Source organism: Tigriopus californicus, chromosome 2 (genome assembly GCF_007210705.1).
Source record: "Tigriopus californicus strain San Diego chromosome 2, Tcal_SD_v2.1, whole genome shotgun sequence".
Lineage (NCBI taxonomy): Eukaryota > Metazoa > Arthropoda > Copepoda > Harpacticoida > Harpacticidae > Tigriopus > Tigriopus californicus.
Genome location: NC_081441.1, coordinates 3,385,317 through 3,411,683, shown reverse-complemented (window position 1 = coordinate 3,411,683; position 26,367 = coordinate 3,385,317). Strand labels below are relative to the sequence as shown.

The 26,367-nt window shown below is 40.9% G+C and overlaps 1 protein-coding gene across 1 annotated transcript in view; it reads left to right on the top strand.

Moving 5' to 3' along the window:
- Positions 1-26,367, top strand: part of LOC131892865 (sushi, von Willebrand factor type A, EGF and pentraxin domain-containing protein 1-like) — a 44,480-nt gene that overhangs the window by 6,251 nt on the left and 11,862 nt on the right. Inside the window, exons 9-28 of the mRNA XM_059242725.1 lie at positions 3,116-3,310; positions 4,452-4,553; positions 4,860-5,012; positions 5,780-6,025; positions 6,364-6,725; positions 9,685-9,838; positions 15,952-16,170; positions 18,578-18,799; positions 19,330-19,491; positions 19,568-19,729; positions 19,914-20,062; positions 20,129-20,249; positions 21,645-21,778; positions 22,343-22,442; positions 22,617-22,728; positions 23,973-24,220; positions 24,999-25,096; positions 25,170-25,299; positions 25,828-25,980; positions 26,082-26,332. Coding sequence (XP_059098708.1) covers positions 3,116-3,310; positions 4,452-4,553; positions 4,860-5,012; positions 5,780-6,025; positions 6,364-6,725; positions 9,685-9,838; positions 15,952-16,170; positions 18,578-18,799; positions 19,330-19,491; positions 19,568-19,729; positions 19,914-20,062; positions 20,129-20,249; positions 21,645-21,778; positions 22,343-22,442; positions 22,617-22,728; positions 23,973-24,220; positions 24,999-25,096; positions 25,170-25,299; positions 25,828-25,980; positions 26,082-26,332 — 3,473 coding nt within the window. The remainder of the gene's footprint in view (positions 1-3,115; positions 3,311-4,451; positions 4,554-4,859; positions 5,013-5,779; positions 6,026-6,363; positions 6,726-9,684; positions 9,839-15,951; positions 16,171-18,577; positions 18,800-19,329; positions 19,492-19,567; positions 19,730-19,913; positions 20,063-20,128; positions 20,250-21,644; positions 21,779-22,342; positions 22,443-22,616; positions 22,729-23,972; positions 24,221-24,998; positions 25,097-25,169; positions 25,300-25,827; positions 25,981-26,081; positions 26,333-26,367) is intronic.

The window sequence follows — 26,367 nt, the reverse complement described above, 5'->3', positions numbered from 1 at the left end:
ACCCGAGGTTATAATGTTAAACCCTCATAAGTAGGGGTGCATGTTTTTATGGCAAATAAGAAAGACATTTTAAGCCCAATGAATAGACAATGACCAAAACGTGGCCAAAAATTAGGAATTGAGACCAAAACTGACGAGTTAATTGACGCTTAAGACCCAAAAATTCGTTTTTTTTTTTTTTTTTTTGCGGACTTCCTTACCGCTACCAGGATTGGAATCCAGCAGTTCAAGACGAGAAGATTATTCATTTTTACTTGATTTATATATATATATATATTATTTGATCGACCAACGAATTAGAATTGGCTGATCTGGCTAATCCTTGAATATAAGGTTGATCCGGAATTTTAGTCAAAAACTTGTCCAAGTCTGACTTAAATCTTGCTACTGGATCAACCCCTACATAAACCCTACGAATATTTGATGGGCAGCAAATTGAACAATGAAGGAGCCCGAGAAAGAAGAGAGTTGGACTTCATTGTTTTAACTAGCCTGGATTCTCAGGGCTTGAAGGTGCTCTCAAAACGCACGTTAAGCCTCTACGGTCACTAGAATTGACCCTAAATCCTGGGTTGGGACAAAGCTCATGAAATGCTTTTGAAAACGTACAATATCAGATACCTTTCGTACCTTCTCTGAATACTGTACAATCCCAACCTTTCTTAACCCTCTCCAATACGAGAGCTCTCTCATATCCTCGATGTTCCTAGTAAAACATCTTTGGACCTGCTCGAGCTTTTGCAAACCTGCTGAACTAATTGGAGCCCAAATGGGAGAGGCATATTCAAGATGCGGCTGAACAATCGACTTGTACAGAGTTAGCATCGTGATACTATCTCTGGACTTAAACGTGCGATATATCCAACCACATGTTTGAAAAGCTTTACCAACTTTCAATTGGATATGCTCATCGAACTTTCCATTATTTGGAGGACTACACCTAAATCCTTCATGGATGAGATCTGCTCAATGTCCTTACTTCATCATCTAATAGTGGAGTGTCTAATGGCGTCGACCCAAAGGTCATTGAGCGGAATTTCATTCCATTCAGTGCCATGTTACTCGCAACAACCCAGGAGTAGATTTGATCTAGGACCCCTAACAGACACCGGAGTTCTGACCATTCCTACAACTACCAATTTTGTGTCATCAGCATAAGAAGAGATACTGACATTACAACTACCAAGCTTCTGAAGCGGAGCAATGAAGATAATGAAAAGGAGAGGCCCAAAATGGAGCCCTGAGGGGACACCCGACTTGACATCATGTATGTCACTAAGAGATCCCTCAACCTTAACTAATTGTTTTCTACCACAAATGAAACTTCTTAACCAATTGAGAACCTTGCCTTGGATCCCAATCTCATGGAGCCTGTTAACTAAAAGGCCATGATCTACCTTGTCAAAGCCTTGGCAAAGTCGAGATAAAACTACATCGACTGATTCATGGCTCTCCAGCCCCTCAATAAACCTGCTCTATATGTTCAATCAGTTGGGTAACCGTGCTAAAATGTGCTCGGAACCCATGCTGGCTAGGAGGAAGGACTTCATGAATTTCAAGAAATTCAACAAGTTTGAACTTCATGATCTTCTCAAACCCTTCGCAATATTCGAAGTGAGAGAGATCGGCCTATAATTACTGGGAGTGACTTATCTCCCCTTTGAAAATTGGAACAACATGAGCTACCTTCAGAGAAGAGGGGAACTTGCCCTGGTCCAAGATGCAACGCATCAAGTACGAGAAAACAGAGCAAGAACCAGTGAGCATCTCATCAGAAACTGAGATGTCACCCCATCAGGGCCAGGGGAGCTCGAGAGTCTCAAGTCCCTGATGGCCTCTAAAGCGTCCTGATCTGTGACTACAAGATCATCTAAATGCTCTGCTTGACAAACTTGCCAGTCCAACAAACTCATCAATAGAGCAATGGACTGTTGCTCCTAAACTCAATGGAGTTGAAAACACACTAGAGAACTGATCTCCAAGTATGTTCGCCATAGACTCTACATTGTTCTATGGCTTTCCCCATCGACCTCAAAGGCCCTACAGGGTGTTTGATCTTCTCTTTAGAGTTTGCATAAGAGAAAAAGCCTTCGGATTCGACCTCACCTCTTGAACAACTCTGCTTTCCTTGTTCAACTGATCTGTCTCAATGGATGCCTAATTCTACCATGGATTAAATCCAACTTTCTTGAAGGCTAGCCACAACTACTGGATTCAAATGCTCTGGAGCCTTTTTGCTAGTTTGCAACTCTTTTTGAACAAATTCTTCCTATACTTCGGAATTTTAGAATGTGTCCCGCCCTGTGGAACACATTCAGAGATTGCTAGAGTGGAACAGACGTCCTCAAAAACTAGAATCATTTTGTCTACGGCTACATCTATGGACAATTCATTTTTCAGCATTGAAGTGAGATCAAGCTCCCCTAACCTTTCTATAGTTAGAATTATGAAAATGCTAAAAAACTGACTGACCCATTCAAGTCTTTCTGAGCTGGTTTCTAGTTAATCAGAGACAAAGCACTTGAAGAATCTTTGCCTTAAAAATCCTATGAGGAAAATTTCATCATGCAAAAAACTGTTGTGAAGAATTCATTAAGATTAATTTCATTGGTAGATTGTGATGCATTACGTGATGGGTTAGGGGAAATTTAGTAAAATTGTGGTGTAATGCCAGAGTTTTCAAACTTATCTTTATGAAATTTCCTAACAACCCAGCACTTTTGGTGGATAGGTAACTAATTATTAGAGTATTAGAGTGTCTCTATGAATTACAAGATCTGAAATAAAGGGAAAAAAGTGAATTTGTAAAAAAAAAACTATCAATGAGCCTAAACCAAGGACTACCTCGGACTGCCAACTCAAACTCGTTGGTAGACCAAATATCATGTAAAGATTGAAAGTTAATAACTAGACGAATTATAACCTTTCATTTTAATGATACTGGGGATTGATTACATTCCTTGTACCGGTAATAAGGTACAAAAATCTAATAATGCAAATTCTCTAAACAAACCATTTTTAGTCCTAAATTCTATTTACCACATTACCACTGCATCCCTACACTCGTAAGCCAAGTGGTGAGTGAACGTCTCTCTCTCTCTCTCTCTTCCTCCAGCCATAACCTGTCCCGTTTTGCGACGTCCCAATCATGGAGACGTCTATCCTCCTCAGTGTGGCCAACGCAAGATGCCCTTTGGTCGGCGATGCGCTTTCTCTTGTCACGCTGGATTTCAAGTTCAAGGTCCCGCGCTTCGAGAATGCGTCATGCCTGGCTTATGGAGTGGCAGCCCTCACAGCACCAGATGCGTGGGTAAGAAAGCAATTGCATCCATGGTATTGGTGGATGGAGTGAAGGTCATTACTAACTTGACAACTGAGGTCCAGACGACATTTGTTTTGCTCATGTTTTACGCTAGGCCCCTCCCTTGGTATGATATCGTAATCAAGGAATGGGCAGAGATTAACCCTCATGTACCAAGTCACACATAATAAGGTTTCTTTGGAAAGCGGAGATGTTCCACGTCCGAAATTGCTCGCTACTTTTTTACTAAAGCGTATTCTTCAAGAATCGTCCTATTTTGCTCCTTTTCTTGCTCATTCTCGTTCCAATTCATGCTCTTACAAAGGTGCAAATAATGTATGCAAACCTATGCAAGTTTGTTTGAATAGTCCATTGGGTAATTTCTAGGTATCAAGTCCTAAAATGGAACAATCATTTACTTTGTCGGGCAATTTAGTGGCCAAATAGCCCGTTGGATTTATTACAGTTATCAAAAATGAAAGTTACTGTTCCCTCTTAACAATCCTATAAACCCAATGGAAAATTTATTTTTCAGAAAGCAGAAAAAATGCGGCAAGTTGTCTCAATGTATCGAACCAATGATTAGCAAATCTCCTTCATTTGTCACCTTCAGTTCCAACATTTCCATCGAAAGCTCTTTTTAAGCTCGTCTTGGCGATGATTATCTAAATTTACGTAACTTTTTGTTCTAACTTCTTATTATGAACACTGGAACATTGGTTTGGTTGATTTTAGCCTTATCTAAATCATATCCTAAGGTCATTGAAACCATGCCTGGCAAAACGCTGACAAAAAATACAATCCACGAGCACTTCCCCCAAGGCATCGTTAGCCAGGCATTCAACGAGGACAACAAGCTTTGCCACACAATCGACATAGTACGCATCAATAAGTGGCCATCCATCATTCGTATTGGACATGAGGCACTATCATTTCCATCGATAGCTTCCAATTAAACCTTTGACAAATCATGATGACTTTTATGTCCACTCATGGGCGTATCAATCAAGAGCCCTTCCTCATGCAAGTTTGATTAACCAGCGTCTTTGCCAAATCGTAAATCCATTTGCCCTTGTACTATGTTATACACCCACAGTACAATTCCTGTAAATTTGCACCATGACTCTTACCCATTTTTATATCACCTTAGATGTGGCGTCACCAATAATTGATTGTCCTCCAGACCAAGAAGTCGAGGCTGCTCGGGATCGTCATTATGCCGTGGTCCATTTGGAAATACCTCAAGCGAGCGGTAATAAAACGTTGACCTCTCAATGGGTTGATCAAGTTCCAGAAATGCATTCAATTCTACGACGTATCTTCAATCAAATCCCTGTGAATGTTTCGTACGTTTTATCTCCAAGTACACTGAGATGAGAGTGTGTGGATCACAAGCTTGTTTTTATGTTGCTTGAAATCCAAGTGCTTTTGTGTTTGTATGTGGAATATTCAAATTCTAAAGCCGTCCATGACGGGCTTTTTCCATCTGAAATGTGGCCATGGCGTGGGGTGAATATGGATCTCATTTCTCGCTGTCTCGTCGCTTTTCCTTCCGCAGATAACTCTGGCTTGGTGCCTAATGTTTTGTCATCTCCGGTTTTGGTGCCGGGGCAGCCCATGAAATTGAAAATTGGTGTCACGACCATCCGTATCTCTGCTAGCGACCTCTCCGGGAACCGAGCTAAATGCGTCTTCAAGGTTACTGTCAAAGGTGAGTTGAAGTCTGGTTATGAACTAAATTGGTTCGGTCTGTTCTAACACAGTCTCTAGCGAATGAATGACTAGCATTGTTTTTAACTACTTAGTATGGTTTGAAGTATGAGATAGGTAGCATATCTATAACCTGACCTGTAAAACCATTTCTCAAAGATGGGCTCTGGTGTCAAGTTGGTTTCCTCGAGATATGTCGGCAATAATATTTTCTATCAATAGTCCACCCATTTGAATTTGGCGTTTGTTCCAACTTTTCTCAATACCGGTAGGCATTAGCCCCCTTCTCGCCATTCATCTTCTTTGGGTGGAATGAATTCCATAATTCATTCTATTTGCCTTAGTGATGGGCGAAGTAAGCTAGGTATTTAAAAGCTGCTTTATCGACACGGTAAAATTCTCCCATCAATGGAATCAACACTCACAAAGACTGTAAGAAATGGTTTTCGAGGGAATATGTGAATGAAGAAAGATGCAAAAACAAATGAATTCATGAATTATTCCTTTTCCCTACAGTTGGTAAAGATATTTCTGATTCAATACCATCAATGCAGGACCAATCCAACCTTAATTGCCATTGCTTACAAAGTTTGTTATTGTCAAATATATAATAGAAGATCCCCAAATTGATCAAATAATGGCAACTGCCAGGCATTTTGCAACCTTTTGCGGAATCTCAAATCTAATCGCAAGACAATGATCCAAAGCGACATTTTTACCGATCACTATTGAGGGTTTGAAGATCTACGTAATAGCCGAACATTGCAGACACTCAGGCCCCAACGGTGGACTTTTGTCGCTCTCCACCACCATTTCTGACTCAACCTGGCTTGGGCCATGCCGATGACATCGAATGGGATGAGCCGATATTTCACGATAACTCCCTGGGCCCTCTAAGGGTGAACCAAACCAAGGAATTTGGCCGATATATGCTCGGAACAACCCAAGTGATCTATTCCGCCCAGGACGAGGCCGGGAACGAGGCCGTTTGCAAGCTCGACATCTCAGTGCAAGGTAGACGACATGTTTAATATTTCCCTGCTTTGCCGTAGAACGGAAAGCCAATGAATAGACGACTCGGAAACTTCCAATCTCAGATTTTGAAAGAGACCGCACAGCCAACACTACGACGATGGTCCTGGAAATTGGAATTGGGCCTCCAAGGAGTTATTTTTAGGGTCACGTTTTGAAGTTGATCGATTCGAGTTGTGGAAATAATTTTCTCATTCCCTTTGAAGTAGTGACATAGTCAACAGAAAGATTGTGAATGGAACGAGGGCACAAGCAACCTTCGCGTTCCACGGTACAAAAGGATTCAATTCACCATCGTGTCTCTTTCGTCTGTGTTCCAGAGGACTTTTGTCAATCACCACCCGATCCTATTTATGGCCACAAGAATTGTTCGGATTCAATTGATCGCGTGATCTGCTCACTTTCATGCCATCACGGATACGCCTTCGCCTTAAATCCGGACAGCTATTATTTCTGCGAGAAGTACAACACTGTCAAGGAAGTCTGGCTGCCGGAAACCAACCCTCGTCCATTCCCTGAATGTTCCATCATCAGCCATTCCAGGCTCCTTGTCACTCCTGGCCAAGTTGCCTTCAACGTTCTCCAGAAGAGGAAGAAGAAGGAGAAGGAAAAGCAACGCCAGGAAATGGAAATGGAACAAGGACCTGACTCCGTGTGTAGTGATCAGTTCTTCCTGAGCCAGGTACATGCAATAGGTTGTACGATCTTTGAATGAATCATTTCACTCGGCTCACTTTTTGGCACGAGCCAAGTTGTGAAAGAGTTTTGAGTAATGCAAAGCTGAAACCTGGGCGTGAGTCTCATTTTGGGGCCGGACATTATTGGGTTTAATTAATGAAGGTGTTGGCATTGTTAGTCGATATCTGTGCAGATATGCAGATTTTAGTGAAGGAGTGCCAGTTTTACTTGCCTTAGTCTAAGGGGACAACCATTAGGTAAAAACCGTAAAGGAATCCATGCAAAAGGTTTATGCTCACTTAAAACTTTTATCCATTTAAAAATAAGTGGCTCCTAACGTTTGAAGTGCTTTAACTGAATAATCCGTTAAGAAAAGTGAACATGTTTTGGACGGTTTTTCAGTCAAGTTTTTAATATACCCCAGCTGATTTCCGTATTTAGCTCGAAACAATAAGAAGAGCAAATCGTAGCTTCAAACTCAGATGAAAAGAGCTTATTGTGTTAATGGTTTTGAATTCAGATTGTCTTTTGACTAGATAAAAACTGAACTTCAAACTTGCGGGGGCTTGCTTCCTCCAAAGAAATCCTTTGGGTTGGCTTTGAAATTATGTTGTAAGCTCATCGAATGGAACTCCATGCCAAGAATAATACACTTATTCCAGCCGGATTACCATATCAAATCTTTTTTCATCAGAAACCAATTTTGTCTTCTCAGCTCAGTTTATTAGTGTGAGACTTCGGAAGTTTCGTCTCAATGTTCCACGTGAGAATAGAACTGGTTGTCAGATGTCAAAAGAGAGGCTGGGATGGTGAAAAAATGACATAAACTTGTTCGAATGCCTAAAGAAGGTTTTATGACAAGGGCTTAAGGGCTTCCCTAAATCATAGATTGCTAGATACTGGATGTCGGTACAATGGATGGTCTCATGGGAATTCATCATAAACCTGTTTAATGTATTGTATTGTGTAGCCAACCAGTTGTATCGGTGGTCCGACATCCAATGTTTGGAAATTATGGTCCAGTTACACGACACAGATTTTCACACAATGTGACGATAAAACTGCGACTCACAGCACATTTCGAGCCGCACAGGCTCACACTTTGGACTTGGAACCTACTCCAACTTTCTGCGATCTGTGAGAGACTTTGTCGCTTCGTCGGAAGAATCGCTCCCAACATGATCGAGCGTAACCGAACCGAGAAAATTTCAATTAGTAATAGAGCAAGTTAGCCCTATTCTTTGGGGTCATATTTGTCAATCAACAGCTTAAAAACAAAAAAAAACAGTTCGATTAGAAAACTAAAATGGGGATTTCAGCATCAAAATGAAAAACTAAATCGCTCGAGAAGAATTGTATCAGGCCAAATTTGGTCGCCTTGATAGGCGAATAGCGAAAACAGAGACTCCACGTAGGTATGAGATCCATTTTTTGCGCTTTTTCCGTCAAATCGAACCGTTCGAAAAAGGGAGGTACTTTTTTCGACTCGATTCGATTTTGAATTAGGTTCAAACCTTCCTAAATGGTAATTTTTATTGGATCATTGTTTCCACCAATCCAAGGCCGATGAAAAAGCAATTTATCTAATTTCATGATCTAATCTCACCCAAGAAGAACATTTTTTCGCGATAAGAACAATTATAATTGGGTGCAATTTTGCTCAAAAAACACTTGTCACTTTTTGGTGTCCCCTTCTAAGTCTGAGGGTTCAAAATCAGGAGAATATCATAAGTAGTGCGAGGGTTATTCTTTAGATTTCTGTGCTTTTCAATTCTTTTTCTTCTAAAAGTATAGTTTTCAAAATATTGCCTGAACATACCCTGCTTAAGAGTGCCAAAAATAGTTGAAATGTAAACCTGAAATCCTTTATGAGCACCTTGAATGATATATATGCCTTTCTTAAAAAAGTAGCTTTGTTCTAGCATTTTCGAATTCCAATTCGCATTTTTTTAGCATCGATTTTGCACGAGCTAGCACTGCTGGCTAAAAAAAACTGGCCAGCCTGGGTCTGTGAGCTGTGAATCGCGTTTTCGTCTAAGTTATGTGATAGAATTTGTATCGTGCAACTGGACCATTAGGCTTGTGAAGTAAAGGAAATTCAAGGAAATGTTGTCCGGCTCCCAGATTTTGGGCATTTTGTGGAGAGACAAACATTACAGCCAACTCGCGCGGTGATCCAATTGATTTTTCAGTAATCGAGTGAAGTTGTATTACAACACTCGAAAAAAAAGATTATATTTTGGTACATTTCCGTCAGAGTACTAATGGCATCTTGCCTCAATATCAAAATACTGTTTCCTTCAGCAAGCCGACAAATTGAAATAGATGACATATTAGACTTCAGTTTGCTACATAGAATGACGTCAGCTGCTTGTTTTCTCTTCATTCTTGGAGGATAATATATGCTTGAATATAGGAAGAAAATTCAATTATTCACGCGACCTTTGCATTCATGGGAGGTCTTTAGCTTAAAAGCAAAGATGGAACAAATACTAGACAAAGATATCTAATTACAATTACAGTACATCAAAATTACATCAAGTTTCGTTCAACACATTTTCTTTATATCTTTGTAGCGACTCTTGGTCATATCTTGGGGGTACAAATAATATGAAATCATGGTCTTTCAAAATTTAAACATTACGTTTAAAAGGAAAACGATGAAATTGTCTTAGCAATGAAATAGTCGACTGGAACTTGATATCACATTGAGAATGACTAGAATTTGTTCAGTGCACAAGGGGAAAGTGAAGAGATCAAGAGCAGAACAGGAGACGTAGATAATGAAATTCTTGGCTTTTGCCGTGTAGTAGAAGGGCTTTTTTTCTATGCTGTGATTTAAACGTTGAAAACTGCAACTATCTTATTTTGAATCAAGAAAATATTGATTTCATTGTGGGGAAATAATTTGTAGTTCAAATAAATAAATTGACATAACTGTTCTTCTTTTCTACCTCATTTAGGTGACTAACCATGTAAAAGTCAGAATTCGACAAAGATTGGATGAACTCTGTCAGGATCACTTGGTTTGTGACATCTCTGATTTGGAAGCAATATGCGAAGAAGTTCAACTGGAAGAGATGATTGCCACGAACAAGATATTTCGCAGAAGACGAGGTGAGTAGCTCTCGGTCATACAAGTGTCATTCATTTCTTTCCTCAAGACGGCAATCAAGTTTTCTAGAGACTAGGATGGCTCTCATTAACCCGCAAGAAGAACCGTTTATAGCAAGATTTGAACAAACTAATCTTGCCAACCCTGCAACTTGGTTGTGTTTGTACCATGTGCAGAATTATAAATTAAGATTGTGACTCACAATGTCAAACTCGAACGTTTACCCAGAAAGGGAAAAGGGTCCTATATTACTAGATAAACAACGCCACGTTTCCACCAACTACTTGCAAAAACTTGGAATGGCTTGTCAAATGTCAAGCACAATGTTCAAATAGCCTTTAAAACAAACCACGCTCACCAGAAAACTTTCCTAATAGCCAACATGGTATTATAACGAGAAAGTGCATGGGGTACAAAACGCTCGGTCTTTATTCGTTCGCATATGAAAATTGACCTTCATAATTTTGATGACCATGAAGAATGCATATAATTGCTTTCTGCAAAAGCAGTTAAAAATTTGGAAAACGGTGTTTTTTTTTAGCCTAAATAGTTGTATAAAAGCTAGGTTGAGTCTCAAACAAAGATCTGGAATGCCACTTGAACCCCAAAAGATTATGTTCATTGCTGCTTACGAGTTACTTGTTAAGTTCAAAAAGTGAATGTTGCAAACCCCTACAAATCCTCTTAAGCAAAAATTATTCAAATATGGAAAATGGGTTTCCCTTGATGTTCTTATACTGAATTATCTAGGATGCATTCCATTCTCCCAAGATTCGCCCAAAAACTTCGATTGGATCACTGACGTCAATGGATCACTTTACGATTCATTGAGTCCGTTTTTGACAAATGGGAGACGAAGACCACAAAGCAAATAGCTAAGAGTATGCTTACGAGCAAACCAGTCAGATCACGTTTTACAACACGTGTGTGACAACTGAAAGTCTTTTTGGGTGAGGTTTCCCATTGTAGGTGGCGCATTCAACAGCAGTCGGAAACCACTGTGGGCAGCGGTGAGAAAAATCGAGATTGGTCGAATTTCTGCCACTTTCTGCCACAAGTGGCTGAAAATGGCAGAAAGTGGCAGAAAATGGCAGAAAGAGGCAAAAAATGGCAGAAATTGCTGGAAGGTGGTCAAAAATGGCCACCGGTGTTTAGAATGGCCAATCTTGATTCTAAAACATGTCAAAGACAAGAAGGATCATATGGGTTGGTTAAGTTTTTCAAGTGTCTTCTACTAGAAAGCATATTGATATAGCCTTGGCTGAAATGCAAATATTGATATTTATACTGTTTGATGCTTGATTGAATTGATAACAGTATCCATAGACCACTTGCAGTATCCAAGGCCTAGCCACAACAATTACAGGTTTTTTTTCATCGTCATCAAAATGGTTAATGAATCCGATATAACTTTTTTAAATGCCATTGTCGTCATTTTGACTTTCAAAAGTTTAGGTCAAATGGCATCCCTGACTCAAATCGATTGCGGTGGCAAAATTCAAACTCGATCACACTGCAATGACGTTTAGTGGTTGTATCTCACATTCGATGCAAAATACCCACCCCAACGTGTCAAAACTACATACAGGTAGGCTTAAAAATTAACGGAAGTCATCGTAAATACTAGAAAAAGATGATTTAGAATGATGCAAAGAATTATATTTCCTGCCATTTTTGGCCATTTTCTGCCATTTTTTGCCACTTATTTCGGACCAAAATCTGCCATTTTCTGCCAGGTGGTAGAAAATCACTTTTAATAATTTCCCATCCCTGACTGTGGGAGTAAGCAAGAACGAAACCGTATGCAAGCTATTTCTGTCAAATGCAAACACACTCTCTGCTGTTAGGGTCTCCACGCTTTGGTGCATTGGATCATTCTCTGGAGCAAAATATTTTTGTTCTTGCGATTCTCATTTTAGAAGACAGTATTGACTTGGCTTGGAATGACTTCAGTAAATGAAGGCTCTTTTTTCAAATTGCATTCACTTCCATGGCATGGTGACCCACTTCGAATTTCATTTTTTAGATGTTGAGTTAATTTTGATGATAATAGTCCCAAATTAATAAGATTTTCAGCATAAATTCATATTAAACTACTTTTTATACCGCTTCCGTTCATTTAAAATCAAAGTAATTGTAATCAATTTCAACCCATGTATTTGAGATACTTCAATTTCAATTTACAATTGCATCTCAAAATATCTCGATTTAGATGTACTTTGTACTTCCACCAGCTCTCAATATGACAATTGCATTTTGGTTCAGACGCACAGATCCAGACTCGTTTTCTAAAAAAAAGTGTCTTTAAGGGTTGCTCATGTGGCTCCGATTATTCTTCAGGCCTCTTTGCACATATTCATAATGTTTTAGATAATCTCTCAAGCCATTTGTACTATAATCAAGTTTGAACATGCTTATTTTAAATCTCCTATTTGTGGGAAAAGGATGATGCCTCTCATTGAAGTCGCCCATTTTGCACTTGTAAAATCACGAAATTATAAATATACACCTCGTATGGAAGGTGCTTCAATTGCCCTTCAGTATTCCTAGGAATACATGTATCTGATTTTCTATGTGTTATTGAAAAAAGCTGTTTTAGTAAGTTAAGGCTTTACAAGTAGTCTTTGACATTGTTTTGCATCTTTATTGGCAATCTTCAAACACCCAGCAACCACGAGTCTCAAAACAATACAAGAAAGAAAGAATGATTCTAAAGCTTCTGCTTTGTATTTTGTTGTTCTCTCCTATCTTGTTTTGGGGTTCAGAGCAACCAATATAACATATAAGTGCATTGCAAAACAAAGCAACGTCACAGACTTCTCATTAAGCTTTGAATAACAACTTATCTAATTGTTGTCCAAAAACTGCGATTTCATTATTGGAAAACAGGCTTTAAACCCATCTTGTATACAAAAATATCAAAGTATTCATATTCTGAAATGATTTGTAGTTGTTTATGGCCAATGGAATATAAAAAAAATTACGACTACAAAATGGAGGTATTTGCTATAGATTCAGTGGTACTGTGAACGCGTTATTTTGGGACAAAATTTAGGGTTCGAAATTCCACCTCACGGTCGTACTCTGTAATAAACGGCACTATCCATGTACGTATTTCAGTGGATCATATTCTGATTCTTAAATGGTGTTAGGGCTACTCATAGACTTGAAATGGATTCTCTATTTATAGTTAGATTTGAAGCCTCCAAGCATTGCATTTCCTGCATTTTGGCAACTCCAGTTTCGCGTGACCTACTTGTCCAAGCTCAAAACACCATGACTAAAGTGAAACATTCTTTTCTAGGTTCACTTTCTTTTCGGTATACCATCCATAGACAAGAGGAGCCTTTTAGAAAAAGATTATCTATGTACACCTCGTAAAACGTCAATTCACATCATATTCGAACGAAGAGCGTTACAGCTAAATTTGCTTGCTACGTCCCTTGAATTCGTCAGATGAATTCTTCTCAAGGCGTCATTCTTTTCGGCTTTCTTAACTGGATTTAGCTCCCAAAATTGCTTCGTAAATTTTGAAGCCAAGACACAAGGACGAGAAGGAAAAGGGTAAGGGCCAGGTCTGAAGGAAAGACTTCGGAGAAGCAACGAAAGGGAGGAGGACCCTAAGACATGGAGATTAGTCTAGAATGGAAGGGCTCCTCAAAGTACTTGAATACCATTTCAAGGGTTCAAAAGGCCATTGAAATTGGTTCATAACCCTCGTTTTGGGCGGTGTAGCTCGAAATTGCCCATAATCTTCGGGGAACAGGCACTCACAGTTGGACGGAAGCAAGGAACAAGAACCATCATGGGGTTATTTGATATTGCCCGTGAGGGAGCTCTTTTCTATCTTGAGCCTTTGAAGGTCAATACTACAAACAGTGAAAAGACAGTCATGATTTGGAGAACATATACTCTAGATTTCACGCCCTGCGCTTTACGAGTAGGTTTTTCGTTCAGACTATGAACTTGTTTCTATGTTTTTAAAGATCTTAGTGTATGCCTATCCGCAAAGAGAGTATTTCTATATTGTTTTAATCAAATGCATCTCAGGTAGTTTCCGATGAGGCAGCCAAGTTCGGACGGAAATTTTCATTTTTGGCTCTTTAGCACTCCAGGAAGTTTTTTCGTTTCTTCCTTTTCCTCTCTCTTTCTCACTTTTTTGTGAGTGTGGCAGAAAGGAGGATTTAAAACAAAAGTTGGATCGGGTTTGTTCCTGGCCATGAATGAATGTGTGGGTATCCTCTCGGCAGGAAATGGACCGTTCATCCGCGTTTCGCCACGAACCTCTGACATACTAGTAGATCTGGACCGCCAAGGGCTCCACATAGCAGCCATCCTTCCTCAACGATGCTCTATCCCCTCCAAAAGATGTTCCAGGAAACTGCCCTTACTTAGGCATACTTCATAAAGAATAGGGAAGAGTTATAGGCCCCGGAGCGGGAAGATGAAGAGAGGGGGAAAATATCTTTGGGTTGGAGTGGTGTCTTTGATAGGCGATGCTCACAACCCCATGATGTCTTTGATTGTGGTACTCAGGAGTTGAGTCCTACTCTCACTCTCAAGAGCTCTCTGAGGCCAGTACAAGTATTAGTAGTAGTAGAAGTGGTAGTAGTAGGAGGAGGTACTTACTTTGATGCCTAAACTCTCTCCATAGTAACGGTACATTTTCTGGATACGTTTGTATGGGGACGTTTAGGCAAGCTCTGGCAGGTTCCTTTGTTGGCTGGTACCAGTGTCAGTGATGCAAGTTTGGGGCTTCAAACACGTTTTTGAAACGCTGACCCTTCTTTCACACTGCTATATGAGGAAAGGTCAGCTTCGTTAAAACCAGTTTGAAACGCCAATTTTGCATCACTGGCATTGGCAGGCAAGTTTGTTTGCTGGAACCAGTGCTTGCCTAAATATCCGAATACTCATGCTTGTACTGCACATAGGCACTGTTAGGCTCAGAGGTAGGAGAGACCGGATCAAAGTCATCCAACGCTCTCTGCACGCTTAATTTGCCGGAAAAGCCAAGTTTGTGCAAATTATTTACACACTGTACACCCTCTGCTTGGTGATGTTCCATTACACGAGGGGTGCTTTGGGTTTTTGGATTGCGGGCTATGTGCGAGATCTTAATCTCGGTATTGTGTGGTGCAACATTGAGCAGACATTAAATGTGCCCATGGTCTTGGTGAGGCAAGTGGTGTTTGTGCCTCAATTGAAAATCACATACTTTTTCAGATTTGAAATTTCCCGCTCTTATTTGCTAGCAGAAAGGAGTTTTTGATCAATTGATGCCACAACGGATTTTTTGTTAAGAGAAGCTTTTTCATTGATAGTGGTTGCTAGAAGCTGAATGATTACCTTTCATTATAAGAGATTGTTTTGAAAAAGTCGCCAGCCACCTTCAATGTATTGGAAGTTCATTTAGTTATTGTTAAACACCAACTCACAAGCTTCTCGATTGGACTTTAACGAAATAAAAGTTATATCTCTAAGTCCATTCAATTGGTAGCATATTTATGCCCTTGTCACTTTTTACCGTATTTTAGCACACACTCTAAAAGTCAGTCACGGCGTTACGAGTGCAGTATCCAAACAATCATTCTTAGTTATTCAGCAACCTGCTTACCAGCATCAAACAAAGTAGACACACAATACATAGACGCCTTACGCTGCACGAAATATGTTTTACGTTCCGCACTTCAGAGGGCGCTTTGTCACTCAGCGTCTCCAAAATAAAGGGCCGATTCGGCTGATTCCTTCATTGCTGCTTTTGAAAATGTTGGGTTTAAGTCAAGGCACTAGTAGTTTATTTAGCAATCAACCGTGCCTCTTCCCGCGTTTTGTTTCGGCTGTCTGACTTTGTAAGTACGGTAACGGCCCTTATTGAGTAAATCGAAAGAGCAAGCGTCCATGACAAACTCGATTCTAGTGCTCCGATGCGAATTAGTTTCGACACATCCCTAATGTATCACGTCTCTTTCTTGGCCACAATCATTTAAAGCATTTCGAGCCAGGTTAGGTCTTGAAGGCCCCCCCCAAGGATCATTTGTAGTGGCTGTCACTTGGGGAAAAACTCACGAATCTATTTATTCTCTCCTCTTTCTCTCTCTGTCTTTCCTTCCAGATTTAAGTGGAAAGACCTCCAATGGTTTCAAGAAGAGGCTTTCGCCTTTCGCCAACCGAGAGTTTCTGTTTAACTCGTCCAGACGAAGATTTCCTCGAAATGAAGAGGATCGCGGATTTGAAAATAAAAGTCAAAGAGATCCAGCCCGATACGAAGACTTCGAGCCCGTTCGTTACAAGGAAAAACGTCAGATGATTCGGGTGGATTTTCTCTTGACAGGTACGGTATGTCTATAGGGTCCCCTTTTCCCAAGGGAGGCCGCTTCTATAATGCTGTTGTTGTTGCTGTTTTTGCTTGTGTGTGGCAAAACTCTTTTTGAGTGGTAGTCCTAGAATTAGAGCAACTTTTAGGACCAGGGTTTGGTTACTATTCGAGACATGATTGCAGTCATGGCAATGGAGGGAGCGGGTGTTCCTGAATCGTGTGTAGGTGCACAAGATGCATCGCTGCTTGAACACGTTGGAAATTAGCCACAAACTACTGATGCATTTGTAACCAACGTACAACGCACGACAGGAAACTCCCAAACAAACATGCCTCATCATGGATTCAGAATTCCAAAGTGACACGTCATCCCTGGATATTTTCAACACAATCAAGGACGAAAATTTTCATAAAAGACCCTCTCTTGGTAATGCTTACTCAGCCTAGACATGCTTGGAAACGCATTCACAATGGAGTCGGCAAAATTGTGTTGTTCAAACGAAACCATTCAAATACGGGCAGTGTGTGTGCCTAACAAGAGTATTGTTAGCCTTTGGTTGTTAAGAAACGTTGGAAATTCCACAAATGATGGAAAAGGGCCTAACAATAATTGGATTGGTGGCTTTAAGGGTCTAATAGGCTGGACCAAGCCAAGCAATGACAAAATGGTAGGGATCAATTTGCATTAAAAGGAATTTAAGCAAAGTTCTTCCACAAGAGCTGTCTCCGTTTTACTCGTTCATGTGACTTGGGCTGGTTAAGTATGAACTTACCTTACGTAGAGATCCAATGAATTTATGGAACGGTTACATCATCCGACGTTGGGCCTATCAGACGGTTCAAGTCTTACCATTATGAATTGTGAGATAAAGAATTGTTACATGCGATGAACAAAAAAGAATGTTTAGCATAGTAGCGTTTGCGACGGTGAACATTTAAAAAGTTTCTATGCAAGGCAAGTCACATCAATTAAAAAAATTAGCATTTTAACGAACAGAGTGACCTATTCAAGCTTTCTCTGTACAACTATGTTTTCAATGAATTCCTTCGTCTCGTGCAAAAATGAGGCCGAACGGTCCACATTCATTTTGATTTCATCTGTTTGGGCCTTCACTATACAAAAACGGTTTGTAATATCGATTGCTCAACCACCTATTTTTACTAAAGATCAGATTTGCACCAGATCTGATTTTGAGTATTTCTTTGAACAAATACAAATTTTGAGTGCAGCATTCAAGGATTTCCATAGTCGCTGGCGTCCATAGTCCAAGGCGTTGTTTAAACTTGTGGTTCAATTAGGATTTCATAAAATTTGCACTTGGACCGGACCCTAATTGGGGTTCTTTGATGGAGTGAAAGTTATGGTTGTGGCTCCACGTCGAGGTTAATTGTAAGACCTAAGCCTAAAATTAGGAAAAGTTAGAGAGAGATCGGAATCTTAACCGTAAATTAAGAGCCTTGCAAATTTGTTTTTCTTTTTTCGTGCTGTTGCCAATTTGGAATATCAACCCGATAACCCTGTAAACGTAAACTGATAGAACTAATTTTAAATACTCATTCACTGTACGCAATCAAGTAAACAACCATGTCAATAGCATATTTCTAAACACATGTCCCAATATTGAAATCTAAGCCTGTAACGTGAACAAACAAAATACTTTTGCCTGCCCAACCCGAATCTAAGAATTAAAGTAGATATATATTTTTAGGGAAATTTATCAATTGGGTGCAGCATGTTAAAACATGTTAATAATAATAATAATAATAATAATAATAATAATAATAATAATAATAATAATAATAATAATAATAATAATAATAATAATAATAATAATAATAATAATAATAATAATAATAATAATAATAATAATCTTTTTGGGGACTCTTGGATGTACCTTTCCTTTTAAGACTGAGTTCGTTAGCATTTCCTCAGTTATACAGAGTTAGGATTAGGTCGGAATATGTAGTAGTTCCAAATTTGATATACTGCAAATTGGTCGTTAAGTCTTTTGGCTGCTCCTTTTATGAGTAATTCAATTCCGAGGAATCTCTTTTCTCATTGAATTTCAAAGTACATGCAGTTTCGCCGGTTTTCAATCTCCCAATAAATAACTCCCAAGGACCCTCGCCGATCTCAACAAAGTTGACATGGCATCTTATCAAAGTTATCGAAGTTGATAGGCGGTTTCGATGTAAGACAAACTTTTACCACATTTGCCACTGACGAAGAAAAGGCATCCTGGATTGATTGGAATTCGATGCATATTTTAGAGCAAAGAAATCGACTTGGAACATAGGTATTTCAACTTGTATCTTCATGATGTGGGAGGAGAAAAATACTCCGCGTCTGCTCTCGACAGACCATCTTCACAAATATTAACACTAGATGATCAAGGAACTGTCCATGTCTCTCTTTCCACAGGCAAGAGTCTGCTAGATATGGATAATGGAACCAGTTGGACCAAAATTGTGGAGGAATTCATCAGCGATCTTCATCAAGCCCAGAATAACCTGGAACAAGCTTCTCGAACCGGGAGCTTGGATCTGCACATGGGGGGAAAACTACTCATCTCAGACGGGCTCATCTTTCGCACCAGTCATTTTGATTGCTCTCCTGGCACGATGAAACGCGGAAATATGTGCGGTATGTCCTTCTGTCTACAAACTACATACACACATGTACACTTGTATAGTCTAGAGGGGTCTGTGTGTGTGTGTGGTGGTATGAAGTATGATATTCTTTGTGCCGGTGTCCCTCGTTAAAGAAAAGTTCGAAATGAGCCCAAAGTGCAATACTGTATGCCCATCTCATTATGTGGCTCGCATTGTAGGAATATTTCCCCTTAGCAAAGCCTCTGTCTCATTTATATTCCCTTGGGGACCAAAGCAGTCTTTTGAGTAAGCAATCTCTTCTTCCTGACAGAGTGAAAGCAAAAGAAGACCTTAATTGTTCCACCAGATTCGCTTGGATTCTGTTCCATGAATATTCTTCTTGGCCCACAGTGGTCCCCAAGATCTCACTTTAATTGTAGTTCCTTGTTCACCTGGTAGAAATGGGCGGGAAATGGGTGTTCTTGGGGAAGGGTTCAAACCAATTATCATTCATTCCACTCGACCATTGAAACATACAACGTACGTTCAGCTATTAGTTCTCATCTCTCTGAGTACTTTCAGTCAATTGTCCCGTGGGGAGCTATTTCAATGTCATGTCCAAGGCTTGTGAACCCTGTCCATCGGGATCCTACCAACCCGAAGAGGCCCAACTCACCTGTCTGGTTTGTCCCGGTCAACGATCCACTTTGTCCCAAGGAGCCACGTCGAGTCAGGATTGCAAAGGTTCTCTGCCCGTGACTGTACTAGAGGATACTGGTTCCATTAGTTGCAATGACACATTCTTTTTGTTTCATTGTAGCCCAATGTTTGCCTGGAACGTATTCTGTGGACGGGTTGGCTCCGTGTACCACTTGCTCATTTGGCCGTTTCCAGCCTCTCTATGCCCAAAATGAGTGTTTGTCTTGTCCAGAGGGATTTGGCACCGAGAATCGAGGCTCCCGTTTGCCACAAGAGTGTTTGGGTAAGCTAAGCACATATGCTCAATCGTCAACACACAATGGTACCACTGATCAGGTGAAATTATGTTTACCTATGCATGAATCAAGGACTTCGAACGTGAGTCATTCTAGCCGTGTCGGAGCTCTGAGGGGGGTGGGTTTGTTTGATCCATTGAATGAGACCTTTTTTCCATCGATCCGTTCCAGATTTGTGCACCCCAGGAGAAGTTTCCGAAACGGGTCTAAGCCCTTGCTTTCCATGCCCTCAGGGCTATTTCCAACCGTTTCCAGGTCAGACAGGCTGCATTCAATGCCCCAAGGACAATTGTCAAATTGGGCAGGTGATCAGCTCTAAGGTAAGACATCAAAAAACACAGACCTATGAATCTGGTCTCAATGTCCAGTTGTCTTGCTTTCATTAGATTTTGAGGTCGCTGCCCAGACTTGAGGTGAACGATTGCTTCTCGCAACCTTGTGTGAACGGAGCGACTTGTTTGGCCTTAGAAGTGGGATTTCAGTGCCAATGTCCACCAGGATTTAAAGGTAAATGCAACGCAAATACTATCATCGAAGGCGCAGGAACACGTACGTGAAGTGTACAAGGGGCATCAATCTATCAATGTTTTTCCTGCTTCAAGATTGAAACAGTTATTTGCATTTGATACTTTATGTAGAAATATGCCTTGATTTTAGTATTGTTTTTAGCCATACCACTCCAAGGGTCTGGAAGGATAATTTTTCTTCTTCTTAGTTTTGTCCGTGTTAAGAAATGAAGCCACGTGTAAACCAAGATCATGTCAGCTATGGATTACCGAATATTTTGAAACGTAAACCCACTAATAATTTAGGTCACAGACTGGTTGGAATTTCCTTCGTGTTTGGCAATTTTTCCTTCCCTTTGTTGTCCTTGCTAAGCATGTGATGTTGACACAGATAATGGCCGGCTCAGTAAACTTGTGTGTCTTTCATTTGCTCTTCAAGTCTCAAACAACCGCTAAATGGCCTTCTTTCAAAAAGCCTACTTTCAGCACTTTCTCGTGACGTGGATTTCTTTTAAACAATTTGTAGTTGTCAAATCTACAAAACCTTTCCCTCAAAAGCCTTTCTTCGGGACCTTGGGATGTCTTCGGGAAAGCCAATCATTGAATCTCTTTAATATTCGACCAAAAGAGTTCGTTGGTATTGAACATCCCAGGCAATTTTGTAAGGCTGCTTCCCGAAGAAAGTAGATTGAAAAGGAAAACTTTTGGGGACGGTGTCCACGGTTCCAAGATACTCTGTAAGGAGAGAATGAACAAGAACCTGGACTCCCACCAAGTTCGAGGAAAAGTTACAACCATGCTCGACACCCCTTTCATTATTCGACTCTAGGTCTAGCAAGATAAATGTTGTAGTGGCAAGAGACCCCCTAGTAAGTTTCTACCTTCAAACTCAATTCAAAGTTCCATATGGGTCCAAATGCCCTTGAAACAGGTAATGGAACCACTACGCTCATTCTCAATGCCAGTGTGGAAAGTTCATTTCAGGAGGGAAAGTGCATTGGAAATAGCGCATTTGGTCTTGAGATGGGTCTAATTCCAAGTCCTCTACAAGATTCAAATTGTAATGATGAGTCCCTCCCAATTAGGAGTACAGATGAAGGAGTTCTCGGAAGCACGTCGTCTTTCCTACTTGGCACCCATTATTTTGAATGTCCTGGCGCTTAACTAAATGAAGGCCAAGCCAGTTTTCGGAGGATTTTCAAAGTTGGTCGGAAACCTATCGATAACCAACTGATTCCCCAAATTGATTGGCTTCGATCCCTCTCAAAAAGATAAGGGGAACAAAGTCTCTGGTTACCTCTGAGGCAGGGCTTCAAAATCAGTTGGACGTGTTCCAAATCCCGATGAATGAATGCTAAACTCTCGTTTTTTGCACCACTTCCCTCCCGTGTTTTAGGTCTCCTTTGTGAGGCTCCAAATGATCTGTGTGCCTCCAATCCATGTCTGAATGGAGGGTTTTGTGCCATGGACTTTTCAATTGGAAACTACGCCTGTTCTTGTCCCGATGGATTCGGTGGAATCGATTGTGAGGTGATATTTTCCACCATAGCTTACAAATAACACTCATCAACTTTCTGATACCTCCATAATGTTCAAACAAATTTTCACAATTCAGTCTGTTACTCGCAAATAAAGAGCACCTGCAGTGCTTCTGTTCGAGTGAGTTTTGGCAGCTACAGCTTTCAATAGCTCAGACAATGGGGAGGCGTGACGCACATTGTGGAAATTGAGTTAGGGGAACAAACATAATCGATGCAATTCTCGCGTCCTTCACAGACCGTGCAAAAACACGGAACATTGTCAAATTACCCGTCCAACCAGCTGTTTCAGAAGTGATTTCTTTTACTTCGTGGCTTGAACTGGTTATGGAAAGAACCTTATAATTATTAAACTAATCAGCTCGCAATGAGTTCTAGAAGTGCATAACTAGCTTGAGCATAACGCGGCAACCTACCAATTATCGCATTTTAATTAGACCGCATAACTCTTTGAATTTATGTAAATACGCATTGCACGGTGGATTTGGATATACATATTTAGTTTTCTCCTTGTCCCTTGACTAATATCTCGCTTTTTTTCGTTCTTCTTCATTAGTTGAATGAAGACGAGTGCATATCTGGTCCTTGCCAAAACGGAGCCGCGTGTGTGGATGGCATTAATGAATTCACTTGTGTTTGCCTTGACGGATTTCAAGGTAATGAAACTGATAGAAAGATTGCACTCACTTGCATCCTGGGGATTTAAAATCAGGGGCCACAGTAATATGTGTCTGTAACTCTCCTTCAACTTGGTCCATTCATCGATTTGCGTGTTGAGCTCACGCTGTTTGTGTCTGTATTTTCATTTTTTTCTTCTTCTTTTGCTTCAGGTGAGGCTTGTGAGGACGATATTGATGATTGTTTGCCAGAGAACTGCTTGAATGGAGGCAATTGCATAGATGACATAAACTCATTCTCATGCCAATGCTCACCAGGATTCAGGTACAAAGACATTGCCAAAACTGTACATGCCTCACAATATGAGGAGATCTATGTGAAAAGTGGAACTTTCCTGTGAGGTTCCTTTTTGACAGATCTAGGTCCATTAGAGCGGAAAAGTTGCGCTCCTATCTTCCGCCGTACGAGTAGTCGAGTAAAAAAAGATTCCGTTTCAAACTTCAAGCTCAGAAAACAACATTCGTTTTCAAGCAGCTGTAAGGGTGGCCATATTCAGTACAGCAGCAACGTAAAGTTATTTGACACGTCTTTTTATTCACATATTGAGATGAATCAATGAAATCACTGGATTGATCAAAAAAGGAAAAAGTCGTATTAGAAAGGGTGCTTTTTGCTTAGGTAGGTGTTGATCTGCTTCATTAAAGCCACTCGTGTGGGTTTCATTAAGCCCTTCTGGAAATAGAATCCCAAGGAATCTAAGTCTATCTATCCGTGATGCTATATAAATGGTTGGGTCATGGTATACAAGTAAACGTTTCTGTTCACCGGCATATGTCGTCTTTTCGAAAGAGGGTTTTAATAATGAAATTTTAACAATTAGTTATAAAATTTAGAGCATCTGCATGAGTGCCTCGCTAATACTTACGGGTCTCTGGCACATGAATCGCTTTAAGCCTCTTGGGTAAAAGACGCAGGCTTCTCCCTCGAGACAGAAAACAGAAGATTATTTTCCATTTTATGCGATGCCTCACTTACTCCCCCCAATGGAATCTGTTTTTGTGTTGTCACCCCCCCCTTCCACCAAAGCACCTAGATCCCTAGTGAATGGAACAAAAGGAACGCCAAGGCTTTGAGTGGCTCACGCGGTCCTACCAAAAGGAAGTGTTCCGGCGAAACTCAGGAAGGGGTTTTAGCTGTTATTGGGAAAAAGATGCCCTGAAGGCACGGTAAACAATAGGAATAAACGCCTCATCAACGGTTTTGCATCCGTTAACATGCGTCTTAGTTCTATTATGTGTTGCCTGACCAAAAATGGAAGCGACCAAAGCTGAAAGACTTCTTTCTTGGATCAGAAAGTGTTATTAGGCTCAAAAAGCGAGACCTACTAATAAAGGAAGCTTTCTTCCAAAGAATAGGGAGGCACTTCAATAGAGGCAATATTTGGGTGGAACAATAAAGTATCCTTAGACTAATGTGATCCTTTCGTATCCCATAAAAATGTCGATCTAAATTCCGCGAATTGCCTGATTGGAAACCCTTAACACGATTTATCGGTGCTCTCTTTTTAGTGGGCAATATTGCGAAGATAGTGTGGATACGTGCACCCCGAACCCCTGTCTAAACGGCGGGACTTGTCTCAATGGAGTGCCAGGATACTCATGTGTATGTTCCAAAGGATATCAAGGACCTGATTGCGGACAAACCAACGATGACGATGAATGCAATCCTGAGCTCTGTCTGAACAATGGATGGTGCGAAATCGGGCGGGACACTTGTTTTTGTCACTTCGGATTTGCGGGAAAATTCTGCGACCAAGGTGACTGCATTCATTCATCGTCCACGAAAACTTTAAGGACAGGAAACAAAGGCATCAAGTTTTGGGAGAGGCTCAGATTTATGGATCGTTTCGCCAGATAATGGTCCGACATAAATCCTGCGTGTTTGGGAAACAATAGCCGTTAGCCACAGGACTTAAAAACTGTTGTTTTTAATGAGCCTTCGTGAAGGGTAATCCTGAAAATATGTAACGCTGGCTACAGCTTTGGTTTTACCAAGAAGATCAGTCTTGCTAATTAACAGAATTCCTAACATTCAGAACCAATAACCCATGGTCATGATGGTAGCTCCAATGAACTGTGCACGACCTGATTCAAGTGCTAGGGGATGGAGGCTAAACTTTCTCTTCCTTTGTTTCCCTTATTTGATTGTTATGAAAAAATATCTAATTTTTAGTTTTCTACTGCCCAAACGGCCGCAATAGCAACTCTGCCCCATGATGAAGATATGACATTTCCACATGGCCTTAACCTTGGTTGAAACGGAAGAAGAAGCATCGCTATAAAAGAAAATCACAATGCTCTAGCTCTCTTTGGCATTGGCGTGATTGAGCTTAATAAAATCTATAACGCCACTCCAAACCCGATTCCCCTCTCTAACGCCCTCCGATCCCTGCTGACTAAGACTGTCCATGGAAATGGCCTCACTTCAATGATATTTCTTGATGACAAAGCAAATTGCTCCATCTCAAAGTCACAGAACTCAGAAATGGCCGTCAGTCACTCTCCTTTGTTCATAATTGTATTCTTAAATGACAGAATTGGTGCGGAACTTTTCATTGGTGATGGGAAGCCATTCGATGGGCGGAAACTTGGACTATATTCGGATCCATCGACCCGTTCCCGATCTTACAGAGGTGATTTTGTTTCGCTGGTTCCAAGTCATGCATGACTCGCTTTGGGCTCAAGTACTTTCTTTCCGCAGTTTAGTTTAGTTTCTGTTTCTGGATGAGATCAGAGGATCAGGACCGTTATGGCACACCTTTCAGCTACGCAATTGGCCCTCAAGATAATGAAATTACCTTCACGGATTATTCGGGATTCGTCTTGGCTGTCAAGGGTAAGCGATTCACCCATCAAAATCTAATCTTACCAGAGTTGATCTCACTCGAGTGTGCTCTCGTCAGTACGGAATGCAGAGTTTGATTTTTTTTTCCAACGATTCTTTGGGACTTAAGGACTCTAACCTCAAAGCCTCGGCCCACTTGAGAGAATCCGGAAACTCTCGACATCCCGTCATTTTTTGTGTCCTCAGACACTTCAGACAATTGTCAGAACTTCTAGCCAAGCACACAACGACGGTACGCCTCGTTCTCAGTGTCTTTATTACGAGCTTAGAAAGCCGAGATGCTCTTCAATTCCCATTCCATCTTCTTCGTATGTAAGAAGCGTGTCCTACATTGGAATTGAAATGAGAACAGGAACTGCGGCACATTGAAAGCCAGTAAAGTAGGTAATGCAAATATTGCCTACTCGGACTGAGTGCTATTGGGGGATTGGAATCAATCTGATGAGGATCTGGGAAATCTTCTACATTTTGATTAACTTTAGTTGTTGGCCTTTTTTTCTTCCACCCCGCCGGTTGCAGGAGACAAGGTCGTAACAGATGTGACGGCCAATGACGGAAATTGGCACGCTCTTTGCGTTTGGTGGGAATCGCAAAATGGAATCTGGGGCATTGCGAAAGATGGACACCGTGTTGACGGGGGTAACGGCTTGGCCACCAATCAGACCGTTCAAGGTAACTTCGGCCTTTCCTTTTTCCTTCCCTTTGTCAAAGGCTGTATATAGCAGTTTTTCTGCCCAATGTTGCAACAGCCTCTGATGTTGGTTTTCTTCCAGGCAATGGAGTGCTGATCCTGGGACAGGAACAAGATTATCTGGCCGGCAACTTTTCTACTCTCGAGTCGTTCCACGGCGAGTTGACAGCCTTTGATTTTTGGCCGAAAGTTCGCCAATTATCAACTTGGGACCTTTGGCCCGAGGTGCCCAAGTGTCAAAGAAGATCCGAGGCCGCCACTAATTCTCCGGAAGATGTGGCCAAAGTTTTTGACTGGACCGACGTGCTCGCCGACATGAAGGGACTGATTGTGGTGAGTAGCGGTAATAGCAGGAGGTTCGGGGATCG